Source organism: Tupaia chinensis, unplaced genomic scaffold (genome assembly GCF_000334495.1).
Source record: "Tupaia chinensis unplaced genomic scaffold, TupChi_1.0 Scaffold000704_1, whole genome shotgun sequence".
In the NCBI taxonomy this organism is placed as follows: Eukaryota; Metazoa; Chordata; class Mammalia; order Scandentia; family Tupaiidae; genus Tupaia; species Tupaia belangeri.
Window position 1 is genome coordinate 3,098,657 of NW_006160227.1, and position 16,355 is coordinate 3,115,011.

The 16,355-nt window shown below is 59.6% G+C and overlaps 1 protein-coding gene across 3 annotated transcripts in view; it reads right to left on the bottom strand.

The window, feature by feature from the left end:
- The window catches only part of SLC6A6 (solute carrier family 6 member 6), a 95,485-nt gene that overhangs the window by 46,980 nt on the left and 32,150 nt on the right, over nt 1–16,355 (bottom strand). For all 3 annotated transcript variants that reach the window (XM_006160681.3, XM_014592482.2, XM_014592483.2), the window contains 3 exons: nt 8,015–8,254; nt 6,520–6,654; nt 4,993–5,227 (listed from right to left, as the gene is read on the bottom strand). In XM_006160681.3, coding sequence (XP_006160743.1) covers nt 4,993–5,227; nt 6,520–6,654; nt 8,015–8,254 — 610 coding nt within the window. The remainder of the gene's footprint in view (nt 1–4,992; nt 5,228–6,519; nt 6,655–8,014; nt 8,255–16,355) is intronic.

A 16,355-nucleotide genomic window follows, 5' to 3' on the forward strand; every position in this document is an offset into this window, starting at 1 on the left:
CGAGCCCGGAGCGCGGGCCTGCGCAAGCCGTCCTCCGCCGCCTCCTCCTTCCGACAGCTGCAGGGGGAGATTGGCCGTGCAGGGCTGTTTGCAAATATGACTCACTTCTTTGATTCTAATAAAGTCTAATGATACGTGCCGAGCTCCCGGGGGGCTCCCAGGAGCCGAGGAGGAAGGCTCGGCTCCAGCCTCATGAAGGGCATGCGGCCAGCTCAGGCACGCCTGCCCTCCAGGGCCTGGGTGGGGGCAGCGGGAGGCCTCGGGATGGGGGTGACCCCGGGAGCAAGGACCAGCGGGAGGGGGTGGACCAAGGGCAGCTTCCCATCCCGCAGCAACTTGGTGTTAAACGAGAAAGCCAGCGTGAAATGAAATACCGTCTCCAGGGCCCGGAGGCGTCTCGGGAGGATCTGCTCAGCTCCAATGAGGACGGAACTGTAGCCGGGAGCCAGGGTGGGTGCGGGGAAAGCCACGAAGACCCCACTTGGAACCCGAGAGTGGAGACACACACACGCAGTGTGGTGGGGACCTAGGGGAGCTGCGGGTGGGATCCCGGGTGGGGTCCCAGCCGGGGAACTGGTGCTTCGGGCTGTGCAGAAACCTCGGGCAGGTCCCTCGGCCTGTCCTCAGTGAAGGGGCTTCTCCTGAGCACTCCAGGGCCCCGGCCCAGACGCAGGGAGGGTGTGTCGCCACGCTGCTCTGCTGCCTCCTGTAGGACTGGAGCAGGGACTGGCTGTGACGCTCCAGGTCCTTCTCTGCCAGCAGCTCCCACGTGCCCCGGTGCCTCGTCACCTGATTCCCAGGGAGCTCCCACGTCCCGGCCTGCAGCGTTTGTTAAAGCAAAAGACGGGCCCAGGGGTGCCGCGTCTGGGGCAGGTCGGATACAGGGAGCCGCGGCGGCGGGGGTGGGCTTCGGCCCGAGAGGCATCAGGTCAGTCCCTGTGCTCATGGTCACTGCTCTGCACCCCAACGAGCCGCCAGCCCACGGAGCCACAGTGACGCCCCAGCAGCCACCCTCAGAGGACACCTCGAGCTGGTCACGGAGACACAGCTGGTAGCTCCTTTCAGGGGATGTCATGGATGTTCCACCCCACAGGGAAGCACCCCACCGGATGCCGAGTCTCCGAGACCCTGTATGCCCTCAGTGCTCAGACACCCCCGTCCTCCACCAGGGCAGCAGCGTCCAGAACACACAGTCACACAAGCCCCCTGCTCATATGCCTTCCGTGGCTCCTCCCCTAGAAAACAGATTCAAACCCAGCAGCAGCCTGGCACTCAAAGCCTCAACCCTTCTCCCCGTCCCCCCCCCCACCTTCCAATGCACCCTATACTCTGAGCAGACCAGTACTCGCGGTTCCCAACTGTTCATGTGCTTTCAGAATGCTCCGCCTCTACACCGGCTACTGCTTCTGCCCAGTGCCTTTCGTTTCTCCTTTTCCATTTAGTGAGCTCCTATGCATCCCTCAAAGCCCAGCTCATATGGCCCCTCCATCTGCAGATAAATGAGACCAGAGACGGATAGTGATTTGCTGCTCCAGATGGTACGGCCAGCTGGATACAGACGAGGAACCAAAGAGAGTCCGCATTCAGCCAGGACACCCTCACTCAACCCTTCCAGGTGGGGCAAGATCACAGTGCGGGAAACGCCATGAGAGGCTTTGGAGCCAGCTTCTGAATTGACTGCAGAGATGCTGTGGTAAGGGGGGGATCAGCAGGGGCCCAGGCCGGGGTGCAGGAGGGTGAGCAGGGGTCCCGTGGAGGGTGGTTGTGCACCAGGGGGGTGGTCACATTCTGGACATGCTTTGAAGGGGGAGCTGCGAGGACCTGTGATTCAGATGTGGGATTTCAGGGAGAGAGAAGACTTTGAATAATGTCCAGATACAGGGGCCAGCAGTGAGCGTAATGGCTATGTCGCCGGACTCCCATGAAGTCGCGGTTCGAGTCCCAGACCTGGTGGCTTAAACTCACGCCCGGTGCATGTGGCTTTGGAGCCAGCTTCTGAATTGACTGCAGAGATGCTGTGGTAAGGGGGGGATCAGCAGGGGCCCAGGCCGGGGTGCAGGAGGGTGAGCAGGGGTCCCGTGGAGGGTGGTTGTGCACCAGGGGGGTGGTCACATTCTGGACATGCTTTGAAGGGGGAGCTGCGAGGACCTGTGATTCAGATGTGGGATTTCAGGGAGAGAGAAGACTTTGAATAATGTCCAGATACAGGGGCCAGCAGTGAGCGTAATGGCTATGTCGCCGGACTCCCATGAAGTCGCGGTTCGAGTCCCAGACCTGGTGGCTTAAACTCACGCCAGGTGCATGTGTGTGCATGCCCAAGATCGCGAGAGGAGAATGGAGGAGAAGGGATTGCGGCGTGGCCATCCCCTCTGGGGGGTGATTTCTCGCTTTCTGTCTGTCTCTCTCTGTCTCTTTGGAAAACGCACGTGCCCTATAGCAAAAATCTCTCCAAAAATAAAAACAATGCGAAGACACTTTCCCTGCTTGCTAGGCTTCTGCAGAGACCAAATGAGGTGATGGGGCAAGTCCTCAGTTGACACTCATGGAAGCCACCACCCCCCTTGACTCTCTCGCCTGTCTGCCTTGTCCTGCCCAGGGAAGGGAAGGTGCCCGTGGGGACGGCTGGGTCCTCATCGCCCACACTGCCTGGCTCAGGGCTGGAACTAGTGAAGTCCCTTGGCCTGACCTCCAGTCCAGCCTCTGGCTCACGCAGGAGGCAGGGCCGGTCCTCTGCCCATCACTACTTTCCCAGGCTCCTCCCGCTCAGACCTCATCTGCTCGCGGGTTCCGGAAGGAGGGCAAGCCATCCTGGGCTGCTCGGGGGGTCTCACGAAGCTCTTCGAGAGCCCAGGGCCCAGGGTTGGGACAGCAGGAAGACGGGAAGGTGGCAGCAAGTATGAGGCCGGTGTTCTTCAGTCAGAGCGGATCACGGAGGAGCCTGGGAAGGTGCCCCCAGAACCAGGAGGAAGGGGCACCGGGGCGCTCAACGTGAACACTCTGACAGAGCCCTGGGACCCTCCTGCAGGGCTGTCTGGGGTCACAAGACCTCTTGGGCGCTAACAGGGTGACACGGAGAGCCATGGAGAGGATGGTCCCTTTTCAACAAGGGACGTGTGGACATTTGGGGTGGCAATTCATAAAGGTCCCAATGCTTACAAAGATCCAGATGCTCCCTGGGAAAGGGGCGTTCTAGCCACGATGACGACACTAAATAAAGAACAGCGACAACCTACATACAGTCACCGAGCGGGTTCTCAGCCGGGCTGCACAGGGTCTCACGCGGTTCGGGCGGCCCTACGAATCTTGCCAGGCACAGGTGAGGACGCTGAGGCCCAGAGAGGGGAAAGCACCTGCCCACGCTGCAAGGAAGTGACAGTGAGGGCCGAGCCCAGGCCACGGTGAGGAGGTGAGGCCCCAGCAGACACCCTTGAGTGGCTGCCTAGGTGCCAGGGCCCTGGGGAGCTGGCAGTTCTGGAAGCCCAGCTGTGTCAAGAACAGCACAGAAGGAGTGGGCTGGAGCGCTGGGCCCGTTTCGAGAGAGAAGAATGAAGCACCAGCCTTCTCTAACTCGGCTCCCCAGGGAGCGGGCGCTGAGGGCGCGATCGACATGCTGTCAATATCCTGTTTGCACATGGAAAATACATACACATGACGACCCCCAGGCCGGTAGACTTAGGGACCTCCCAGGAGCATACACTGAAGGCCACAAGGCATGACAGGACCTGGACTCCCCAGGTGAGGGCTCCACACACCAAGGGAGGACCGCCGACCCCAGTCACCAGGCGGTCCCTCTCTGCCGTGTTCCCTGGGCAGCTCCTAAGAGGACGGTCACCTCGAACGCAGCAAAGTCACACCCAGCGGGGGCCACCACCTCGCGATGCTCAGGGATCACTCGTTCGTCAACAGCGTCCCCTGCCACGGCTCCCAAGCTCCACACAAGACCTGACCTCGGGTATTTCTAGGGTGGAGGCTGCACGAGCGCTGAGCCCCAAGCTGAACAGCTCGCGAAGAGTGAGCGCAAAAACACACCCTCATGTATCCGGGATCGGCCTCCACGAAGGGCTTGCCAGACCTCAGGCCTCTGTATCCTGCCGCTCTGACGTCTGTCCCATGGTATTCTCCCTGTGGTCCCTGACTGCATAGTGGTTAAGTGTGACCACGTCAAGAGTCCTCCACTCTTCTCACAGAGAGCCAGTCGATTACCTCCGCCTCTTGCATCTGCATTGGTCTGTGGCTCTCTTTGGTACATTAACGAAAATGACACAGCGGTTGGAAAAGTGCTTGCCCATTTGTTGTTCTGGGAACGTAGCTGCCTGTGACAATCCTAGGCTAGCCTGCTAGGGGACCAGACCGTTGTCTCTGGCATCCTAGCCAATAGCCAAACTCTGGAAGAGCTATCTGGGGCCTACAGCTTGACTGCAGACACATGAAGTCACCTGAGACCAGAGGAGCGGCCCAGTTGCGCTCCGTCCAAACCATCAACAAGCGGAACGAAGAGCTAAATATTTGTTCTTTAAAGCTACCAAGTTGAGAGATATTTGTTACACAGCACAAACGAACCGGTGCATATTTCCACTCTCTACTTACCTTTTCACTTGAGTGACTACTTCAGCTTCATATATGCATGTTCCTCCATGCAATAACAGAGAATCTATTTTTTTCTACAACACATGAAGCAAACTGTCTCATTTTCAGCCGACCTACGTACACCTGCCTTGGGAGAAACACTCCTCTCAGAGAGCCCATGAGGCTAAGAAGGACTCATCGCCCTCGTGTGCCAGTGAAAGAAACTGAGGCTCGGGAAGACTGAGTGATTTGCCCAAGTTCAGTCAGTCAATGGCAGACCTGGGATCTGATCCCAGGTCTGTCTGAGAGCGAAGGCATGGATTTATCTCCACACCTCTACCCGCCTTCCCACCCCCACAGCTCCAGGGCCGTCCTCTCCGCCCTGCCCAGGCCCTCCCTCCCTCCCTCCACAGAGGCCGGCCTTACTCCCAGAACTCGATGACAGGAGAAGTGAAGTTGCTGGTGCTGAGGGCGACCCACTGGCTCTTGTTCTTGCGCATGGTGTCCTCCATGCACTGCGGCGTGTTCCAGCTGTGGTTGCAGTGCGCCCAGGGCAGCTCCTTCTGGAAGGACTGGAACAGGTAGTAGGTGGCCCAGGCCAGGATGATGATGTAGTAGATATTTAGGAGGGAGACGATCACAATGGAGGCGTAGCCGATGCCTGCGGGGGACGAGCAGGAGGAGCAGGCGTTACGGGGGAGGCCAGGCCCACCACGGCCACGGCCACGGCCTCCCAGGCCTGGCGCCACCCGCAGCTCTTCCGCAGGGACCGCCAAGCACGTGTAGGTGAATGGAGGTGGATGGATGGTTAGGTGAATGGAAGGATAGATGGATGAAAGGATGGAGTGAAGGAGGACGAGATGGATGAATGGTTAGATGAATGGGCGAACAGACAAATGGGTGGATGGCATAATGGTTACATCTCCGGACTCCCATGTAGTTGACAGCAGTTCAAGTCCCGGACCTGGCGGTTTAAAGCTCACACCAGATGCATGCGTACACATGCCCAAGATCCCAAGAGAAAAACGGAGGAGAAAGGACTGTGACGTGGCCATCCCCCTGGGGGTGATTTCTCGTTTTCTGTCTCTCAGTCTCTCTGTGTCTCTCTGGGGAGCGCACGTGCCCTATAGCAAAAACCTCTCTTAAAAAAAGTGGAAACTATGAGATTATATAGCTTATGTATATTTAAGTGGACTCACTAGACATCATTTAGTTATAGAACACAACACCGGGCTTGAAAAAAAAAAAAAAAAAGAAAGAAAGAAAGAAAAAAAACGGGACCGGCAGTTAGCGTAATGGCTGTGTCGCTGGACTCCCATGTAGTCGACCATGGTTCAAGTCCCTGGACCCGGTGGCTTAAAACTCACGCCGGGAGCGTGTGCGTGCGTGCCCAAGATCCCGAGAGAAGAATGGAGGAGAAGGGATTGCGGCGTGACCATCCCCCCGGGGGGTGATTTCTCGCTTTCTGTCTCTCTGTCTCTGTCTCTCTCTTTCTGGCGAATGCATGCACCCTATAGCAAAAACCTCTCCAAGAAAAGAAAGTCACCATGGCGTTGCTCAAATGCGGCCGCCCCCACGCTGTGCCCCTGTGCTCCTGAGCACACCATGCGCGCTGACGCGGCTGCACTGCTCGCCTGCACAGAGGCCCCGCGAAGCACGTGATGCTATTGTATTTCCCGGATGAGGGACCCGCGGCGCAGGGTGACTAGCTTACAGCCACGGAACCACCAAGAGGAGAGCATGTGAACCCACAGAGGGACAGAGGGTGCTCAGTGCTGCTACCCTGCCATGGTGCCCGGGGAGGTGGGCATGGCGGGCCCTGCGGGCAGTCAGCGTGTCCTGTGCAGTGCGGCCCTGCCGCCCTCGCTCCTCCAGGTCCTCGCAGCGCCGGTGTCATGCACGGAGCCACGCGATGCCCACGGGGCGCAGGGGACGGCCTTGCCGCACACTCACCGGAGAACAGGGGGCAGATCTTCTCCCAGCAGGTGATGCCCCCCTCGGAGGTGTACTGGCCGATGATGATCTCCAGGAAGAACACGGGCAGGCCGCTCCCGAACAGGAAGATGAAATACGGTATGAGAAAAGCACCTGCAGAGACAGAAGAGGGGGCGTGGCCGTCAGGGCGGTCGGCTGCTGCCCGCGTTTGCTCCCAGGCCCTCCCAACCGGTGGGGTCAGATGGGAGTGGGGGGCCCGAGGGACACAGGGCAGTCTCGCACTCTCCAGCCTGCCTGCCTGCAGCTGGCACCAGCTCTCCGCATGCCCTCCCTCCGCTCCCTTCGACTCCCCCTGGCATTCCGAGCCTCGGAGCCCTTCCTCCAGCTGGTGTAAGCCTGCCTGTCTTGTCCACGTCTGTCCCTCCAGAGGCCTGCTCGGCCCCTGGGACCCCTCTCTGATCCACCGCCCCAGGCCACGCAGGGCCCGAGGCTCAGAACTCTCTAGCAGGTGACGCAGGAGGTGGGCGTCTCCACTGGGGCTGGGAGCCCGGGAAGGCGGGGCCAAGCGTCGGGTGGGGTTCCTACCTGGTGTCCGCTAATGGCTTCAGCGGGTCCATAAACCCTTTGAAACTGTGGGCACCTTGGGTCTACTGTGTGTGTGCTTTGTTCTGGGGAGCGTCTAGGACACTCCAGTCCCAAAGGGGCCTGAGACCTGAGAAAGGTTAAGAAACCAGGCTCTAAGAGCGAACCCCCCAAAAACTGGTCCTCTGACCGCTGGCGGCCGCGGCACGCCCGTCTCCGCTGACGGACAGCCTTCTGGGACCAGCAAAGCGGTCCCGAGACACCTGCCAGCCCTGAACTGCACCACCGAGGAAGCCCCCGCTGCTGCTGCTGCCTCGGCCTCACACCTCCAAGAGGAGACGTGTTCCAGCAGTCGAGCGCTGAGCCTCGGCCAGGCAAAACCATAAAGCCCCCAAACCCACACCAACCAACGAGTCAGTCCAGACGGACACACGAGAGAGACCTGACACTTCAAATCTAGCTTGGCGGCGTGTGCTCTCCCCAGGGTCTGCATTAGGGCAAAGGAGGCTGGGTTTCCGTCTTTAGGAGAGACCAAGCTTGCTCTTCCGGCTACGTTGGAGGAAGTTAGATAAGCAAAAAGCGAGTGTAGGGACAGATTAAGTACGGAACGGTGAGGGACGTGGACATCTGGAGGAATTTCCAGACGGGCCTGTGGGAGACACAGGCCTGGCCTCATCTCAGCTCTTGCGATGGTAACAGGTGGCTCAGAGAGGGCGAGGACCTCGCTCAAGGCCACACAGCAGTACCCTCCTAGCTATCTAGCTGCCCAGTCATGCTCACCTCCTGTCTCTAAGGGGCAGTGGGGCAGGGCAGGGGTGCAACAGCTGACGCGGAGGGAAAGCGGGGTGCAGAGAGCCCAGCCCTGCCCGCCCTTGCCCTGCGATGCCCGTCTCTGCTCCAGAGGGACGCCCCCGCAGCCCAGCCGTCTCACCTCCACCATTTTTGTAGCAGAGGTACGGGAAGCGCCAGACGTTGCCCAAGCCCACGAAGCCACCAGCCACGGAGAGCACAAAGTCGATCTTGCTGGCCCACTTCTCCCTCTGCGGGGGCTTCCCCTCGGCCTCGTCCTCAGGCCGCGTGCCCGGGCTCTTCCCTGGCGATGGCTTCAGGATGTCCTTGTGGAAGTCCTTCAGACACTGCAGTTTCTCCTTGGTGGCCATGTCCTCACTTTCTGCGGAAGGCAGAGCAGAGCCCAGGGGCGGCCAGTCAGGGACCCCTCGGGGTCTTGGGCTTGACCTTTCCCGTCTCACTCGTCGCTCGCGGCAGGGACCTGGCAGCCCCTGGTCTGTACCCCGCCCTGGCAGCATTTGGAGTCAGCAGATCCCCTCCTCATGCCAAGGGCGCACGGCAACCCACGGAGCGGACGGGTTCTGTGGTCCAGGCACCTGCTGAGCAGAGTGGCCGCGGCCGCATGCCACTGTCCCCGCCCTCCCGCTCCAGCCCTGCCGTCACCGTCCCCAACACGCAGCGCCTGGGAGCCTGCGGCAGTCCCCACAAACGCACAGACGGTTTGCTAATTTGGGTCTGGCATGGAAAACGACGGCTCCCCGCTCACGGAAGGTCTCGGCTCGGAGCCTGGCGCCCTGCGGGGGCCCGCTCCGAACTGGGCACAGTAAGGAACGGGATTTCGGGGGTGGCGACGACAGAAGCGATCCTCGAAATGGTGTTTCCACCGCGCGTACGCTTTTACAAACTGTATTTACAACCGACCCGCCAGTCCCATCTTGGAAGCAGAAAAAAATACGAGAAGGGTACAGGTGAGGGTTCGGCAGGGGTGCCCCTGAGCTCCCCTCCTCCCCACCCAGCCCTCGGGCTTGCTCTGAGCCCCCACGGCCGCTCACCCCTTGGATCCTCCGCCAGGCTCTGCGCCCTCTGCCTCCCGGTTGGATTCGGCCCCGGGAGCTGCTGGGGGTCACCCTCAGGCCACTCCTGCTTGGACGCCACCCTAGCAGAGCTCTGCCGCCAGCCAGGGGAGGAGCCTCTGGTGTCTGTACTTCCTCGGAACCGCAAGGACCCCTGCCCCGGCAGCCCCGCCGGCACGGAAATGCCAGATTTCAGGGGGAAATGAAGAGGTCTAGGTTTTCTTTCTTTCTTTTTTTTTTTAGAGAGATTTTCGCTATAGGGCGCGTGCGCTCGCCAGACAGACAGAGAGATAGAAAGCGAGAAATCACCCAGGGGGGATGGTCACGCCGCAATCCCTTCTCCTCCGTACTCCTCTCGGGATCTTGGGCACACACGCACACGCGCCCAGTGTGAGTTTTAAGCCACCGGGTCCGGGACACGAACCACAGTCGACTACGTGGGAGTCCAGCGACATAGCCATTACGCCAACTGCTGGTTCCCTAGGTTTTCTTGAAATACTGGAAGGTTGGGCCACATTGGGGTGATCCTCCAGGTGCTCCAGGGCTGTAGTAGGCATGACACCCCTTTTTCTGCAGGTAGACGGTGTTGACCACTACCTGAAGACACGCGGCCAGCCTCCCTACTTCCTGTTGACGGGCTCCTTTGGCTAGAACTGAGGCTCCTGGGGCCACGGGCCCGCCTGCCCCTCACTGCTAGTTCCCAGGACCAGATGCTGCACCCAGCACCCAGTAGGGCATTGAGTGGGAGCCGCTGGGTAGACGGTGCCTGGGGGTGTCGAATTCTGCCCACCCGACTCAGGGATGCAGGCAGCTGGCTCTCCCAGGGCCCCCCTTGGCGTTGGGGCTACCTAGGTGGTGGGGGTCCTGCTGGCCTGGCCCCAGCAGCTGGCTCGGAGTGCTGGGAAGCTGTAGCACAAAAGCAGGGGCCCATTTCCCCCACGCCTCCTTCCTCTCCCTGGCTCGGGGTGGGGCACCCCGATTGTTCGGCTATCTGGCGGCCAGCAGGCCAAGAAAGTCTTCCTGGAGCCGGCAGCCCCCGGCCCTTCCTCTGTCTGCCGGAGCATCCAGCTCAGCCTTTCCCCGCCTGCTCCCTCGGGGCGCGGGCTGCGCCAGGCCACGCTACTGTAAAAATAGCTGGGCCCCCGCATTGTTCCAGCACGCAGCCCGATGGTTATCTGGGCAGCCATTGTGGGCCCGGGGTGGGCGGATAATAGGAGGATGTGGGCCCCACTCCGCAGTGAAGGTGTTTGTCAGGGGACTGCGACTGGAGCCTCCCAGCGAGGGCTGTCCAGAGCCGTCTGCCCTCCTGGCCTCTTCTGGACATTGGGAGGTGAGCCAGACTTCCGAATCTAAGGGGGAGGCCTGTGAGCTCCCAGCCGCCAGCCTAGAAGACTCAACCCCTCCAGGAGCTGGGTCTGCTTCCCCGTGGCTAGCCCGGGGGTCCTGGATCAGCCCCACCTACACTGCCACTCAGAGAACCCCCAAGAAACTAGAGCAGCTGAGGCTCCCCAGGACTTCTTCCAGTCTCCATTCTCCTACAAAATGAGGCTTACAGCTCTTGTTTGGAGAGAGGGTTTTGCTATAGGGCACATGCACTTGCCAGAGACTCAGAGAGAGACAGGGAGAAAGAGAGAGAGAAATCACCCCCTTGAGGGGGATGGCTATGCTGCAATCCCTTCTCCTCCATTCTCCTCTCAGGATCACGCGCACACACACACAAACACACACACACACTCTCAAGTTTGAGTTTCCAGCCTCTGGATCCAGGACTCGAGCTACAGTCAGCCATGTGGATGTCCAGCACCTTAACCACTACATCACCTGCTGGCCCGAAGGCTGCCAACTCTTCCACCCATGGGACCCTTCCTCCATGCCTGTGGCCAAGTAGCTCAGCTAGGACAGGGAGAAGGGCAAGACCGGGCCCAGGAGGGGCCTGCCACGGGCCTGCCACTGAGGGGCGTGTCCCACTCCTGGCTTCCCGGTGCCCTAGGTTGTGCTCCTCCATCACCTCTCCCACCGTGGGGCACTGCCATCACAAGCCCACCCGCCCCCAGCGAGCGCCCAGCCGGGGCTCCTGCCTCTGTCCTTGGCCAACCTGTCCACGCACCGGAGGGCCACTGGCCTCAAACACCCGCCTGGATGGGGCCAGGGTAGGAGGAGTACCCTGACTGCCTCTCGGGGGCCAGCCCTGCCATTCCTGGCTTCCACCCACATCTGCCCATCTCCATGGCAACGCTGCCCGCCCTGTCTATTCCCAGCCCTGCAGCTGGAGGGCCGCACGCAGCCTTCCCGGATCACCACGCCCGCCCGACCCTCTGACGGCTCCCCCGATGCCCGCCAACCCCAGCACAGAACCTGCTCACGCTGGGGCCCGTCTCCCCGACGCCCTTTCTCCCTGGGACCCTGGCCACACACAGCTAGAGTCCCTCCCGTTCCCCAGGCGTGGTGGCCTCTGACCCTCCCCATGTGTCGTTGGGACCTCAGTCTAGAAAGCTCCTGGGCTCCATGCCGGCTGTGGCAAGCCCTCCAGTGGGAGTCTGGTCCCTCTAGGAGTCTGGGAGTGGGAGCCCTGACCCCCCAGGAGTTGAGAGCCACTTCCAGGCTGGGCAGCCTCGGGCAAACTGCTCGACCTCTCTGTCCTCAGCGTCCTTATCGGTAGTGGGTGACTCACGGAGGCGCTGAGGGCTCCATGGCAGGTGTCCGGCGCCCGGACAGCCCTCTGTAACTGGCACCTGCCATCGGCACCGCTGCCATCGCTGTCCTATCAGCACTGGGCGTATCCTGACCCACGGGGGGCCTTCGTTCTGCTCAGCAGGGCCACAGACACTCTGGCACTCTGAGGGCACTCGGGCCATTGTCACCGTGACAGCGATGGCACACCCAGACCCTCAGCTTTAGCCTCTGCCTACCCTCTGCCGGCCCAGCCTGACCTCAGACAACACGTTCCCTGGAGTGGAGCGAGTCGCAGCCCCATTTCCCTCCGCCGACTCGCAATCAGGCCAGTCACACCCCAGCCGCCGGCCGCCCCACGGCGCAGCGACCGCTCAGAACGAGTCCCCTTGCACAGGCTTCTAGCAGCCCGCTCCTCCACCGACAAGAGCTGTTTTCCTTGGCACGGGGCCCAGGGTTATTTTGTAGCAGCTGAGACACATAATTCCCCATTTTAAGAGCTTCCTCTTTGCTTATTACAGCTCTGAGCCATTAGCATGGACTCCGATACAGAGGTGAGCCTTCCTCCCTGCCCCACTGAGAACGTCTTCCTGCCCCTGCCTCTTTCCAGGAGTGGCGGGGGGAGCCAGCCATGCCTGAAGGCAGACCTTGAGATCACCTGGTGCGTTTTGGCACATTCAAAGCCAGATTGAAGCCAATGCCAGCAACTCTGGGGACTTCTGATACTCTGTTGCCCGCCCTGTTGAAACTGACTAGGTTTTTAGGGACTAGCAGTTAGCATAATGGCTATGTCACTGAACTCCCATGTAGTTGACCGTGGTTCGAGTCCCAGATCCGGTGGCTTAAACTCACGCCAGGCGCACGTGTGTGTGTGTCCAAGATCCCGAGAGGAGAATGGAGGAGAAGGGATTGCGGCGTGGCCATCCCCCCTTGAGGGTGATTTCTCGCTTTCTATCTCTCTGTCTGTCTGGCAAGCACACTCCCCCTGTAGCAAAAACCTCTCAAAAAAAAAAAAAAAGACTAGGTTTTTGAGCACTTACTCTGTGCTGAGCTGTTTATAAACATGGTTTCCTATTCACTCCTCAAAACACACTTACTGAGGAAGAGAGGTTTATGGGCGAGGGCAGCCGAGGCTCGAGCAGGGAGCTGAGTGGCCTGGCTGACGCTAACGTGGGGCAGGGAAGGGACAGGATCTGGCAAAGCGCTGAGAGAGGAGGTCTCTGCAGTGTTTGATGGGGACACGGAGGCAGAGGGGTCAGGGCCACCCCGCAGTGGGCTGGGACCCACCAGCGTCCATCCTGCCTCCCCCTCGTGCCCGTAGCACCCCCTGGGCCTCAGGTGCTCGAGCGCTGGCCAGCCGGGCAGCGCACTGAGCTGAGTCCTAGACGCTGCTGCGTGGCCTCCCCTCGTATCTGCCGTCTCCATCCCAGGCTTTGGGGGAACCAAGGGCTAGGTGCCTCTTTCCGGGCAAACCACTCTGCAGCCTGCGAGCCTGGCCCTCCCTGCAGATCTGAGCGTCTGCAGGCAGACAGAGTCTCAGCGGGATTGAAATGTCTTCTTGCCACAGACGGAGCCCCTCAGGCTTCCGCCATCGGGCCGGTTCTTGTCTATGTCCTCTCCGGCCTGCTCCACCCCCCACCCCGTCCCCTCAGGTGCTCAGCACACAGCAGGCCCTAAGACGAGGGTTCTGCAACCTCTGGGGGTTAAGGAAGTGTTTGCTGAGCTGGGCAAGCAGCTCCCAGAAAACAGGTCTGAGACAGGCGGAGGCCTGGGTGACGCACCCACGTGACAGGTGGGAAAAGCTGAGGCTGGATTGGCCCTCCCCCCTGGCAGCCCACTGGGTTCTGCATGAACCGAGCACAGGTTGGACCCTGCCCTGCCTTTCCACAGCAGACAGCAGCGCCTGCCTGCCCCATCTCCCCGTCTATACCACAGCCAGTGTTCGGGACTCACCGAGCTTCGTGACTGGAGCCAGGGGCAACCACTCTGTGCCTCCAATTCCCCACGGGTAAAAAAGGACGGTAAACATAATACTCGCCCCACAGGATTAAATAGGACTACAGGTGTACGATGTTCAGCGAAGGCCCCAGCCCATCACTTTACTGAAAAATGCAGCCAGACACCCAGAGATCCACCACACTGAGGCACGGCGCCAGGCAGGTGTTGGGAGAAGGACCCCAAACTGCAGTCGTGCGTGAGGAAAGGGTCAAGAGATCTTACCTCCTGCTGACTCGAGTTAACAAGGTATTAGACACGGGAACATTGAAAACTCATTTTTCTGCTTTGTCTTTTAGGTTTTTTTGGGTTTTTTTTAGAAGTTTGTGCTCTAGGGCACGTGCGCTTGCCAGAAAGACAGAAACAGACAGAGAGACAGAAAGCGAGAAATCACCCCCCAGGGGGGATGGCCACGCCGCAATCCCTTCTCCTCCATTCTCCTCTCGGGACCTTGGACATGCACGCACACGCGCCCGGCGTGTTAATTTCAAGCTGTGAGGTCCAGGATTCAAACCGTGGTCGGCCATATGGGAGTCCAGCACCTTAACCACCGCACCACCTGCTGACCCCAAGAAGAAATGTTAAAAGTGTTCTCATCGCAGAAAAGGTTAAGGATGTGAGGTAATGCAGACACGAACTGGCTTGATGTAGCCACTCCCTAATCACAGAGCTATCAGATTGTCAGGTTCTGCTCCGTAATATATATCCAAGTTTGTTCATTACAAATGTTTAAAAAAAAACCCAAGCTGCAGTTACTAAGTGCTGACTGCGTGCACATTTATTTAGCGCTGTGCTAAGCACTCCGTATGCATTTGTTTTTCTTTGCCAGAGGGCGCATGTGCTTGCTAGAGAGACAGAGCGGGAGAAAGCACCCCCAGTGGAGCATGGTCACGCTGTAATCTCTCCTCCATTTTCTCCATCTTGTCCAGATTTGGGGCCTGCACGCGTGCGCGCACATACACACACACACACACACACACACACACACACACACACACACACACGGTGTGTTTTCCAAGCTGCTGAGGCCAAGCGTCAAACGGCAGTCGGCCATAGCAGATCTGGCTTCTCTATCCACAGGGCCAGCCCGCGTGCATTTTCTTAGTTAATCCCTTTGACAGGCGCTATGACCTCATTTTGTTGACGAGGCACAGAGAGGCGACGTCACTTGTCCAGGGTCACCCAGTAAGAGGCTGGCCCTTGAGCTACAAACGGCTCCCAGGTCTGCTCTGGCCTCCGGAGGGCAGGCTGACCAGCACAGCAGCCATTGTGGGGCGCCTGCTTCTGCAACCTCAGAGTGAAACAGGGTCTGACGTCTGGAAGAGGCCAGCTGCGGCCACGGGGCCAGCTGACAAATTAGGGAAGTACGCAAGGGAGAGAACAGGGAAGTAAGTGAAGGGCCACTTGACAGAGACAGGGCCCAGGAGGCTGGGTGGCATCCCAGGTCCCAGGAAGCACTCGTGCCTAGACCCGGGCAGGACAGATGGCGCCCTAGGCTGGAGCCTTCCGCGTGATAGACCCGAAGGGGCTCCTGGGAACACTGCCTCACGGATTCCTGATGAAGAACCGGCTCTGTGAACAGGAGGAGGCTGGGATCCATTAGTAATGTCTGCCTGGGACAGACCTTAGACACCACCCTTGGTCCTCCTAAGTGTTTACCAATTAAGCACCAGAACGACAGGAAGAGGTGTCTGGTGCCGAGTGCTACTCTTCCTCCTAAGTGCCACAGCTATCTTTAAGGAGTAGAAATTAATTTTTAAAGAGGTTTTTTCCATGAGAAAGTACACCTCTAAAAGGTTTCATCATTCCACTGAGCCACGTGGTCTGCACCCTTTGGTTATCTATTCCCGAGGAAAGGCTAACTCAAGCGTGACAAGCTCAGATGCCTTCAGGGGTCTGCGGGCAAAGGACAGGAGCACAGCGGGGCGGGGAGGCCATAGGGAAGGGTGGGGACTGCGGTCCGGGGGGAATGCTCGCTCTCCGCATGGATTACTCTCTGCAGCCCCCGCCAGGGCAGGTGCCTGGTTTCTGAAGAGACGCCACAACCTGGATGATACACACAGGCACTCCCCGAGGTCTAAAACGCCCCGCGGGCAAGCACACGCATGAAGCCCAGGCCCGTCTGCGGCCGGTCTGTCCTATTGGTCACACTTTTGACTCAGGGTACCCGAGATGGTCACAGCAAGATACAGGACAGGGTGGTCAGGATGCTGACCAGGCCAGCCTGCAGTGGACAGCCTGTCCCAGGGAGGTCACCCAGGACACGGACGCTGCCCTTCGCGGAACAAAGCGGAGACAGTGAGCAAGGCTATTCTGGTCCTAGGGAAAGTGACGTCTGTTTGGGCAGTTGTCACAGCGCCCGTGTCTGGGAGCAGGGCTTGCTAGCCACCTGGCTGTTCAGTGACTGCAGGTGAAGTCCTCCCCTCTCCAGATCGAGCTGCAGACCCCACCCCAGCTCCAAGACCCCCCTTCCTTTGAAAGCACCCTGCTCGGCTCACATTTGGGACTCGCCCTGCAGAAGCTTCTTCCTCTGCCCAGGCCTCCCATCACCGCGCCTTTCACAGCAGAGAAGGAGACCCATGGCATTTGCACTCAGGTCCCAGTTCTGGGATGTGGGTACCACTGGGGGCGAGGTGCCCTCTGCACAGGGACCGCCAGAGCTGGTGGTGGCATTTGGTCTTTCTTTCTTTCTTTCTTTCTTTCTTTCTTTCTTTCTTTCTTTCTTTCTTTCTTTCTTTCTTTCCT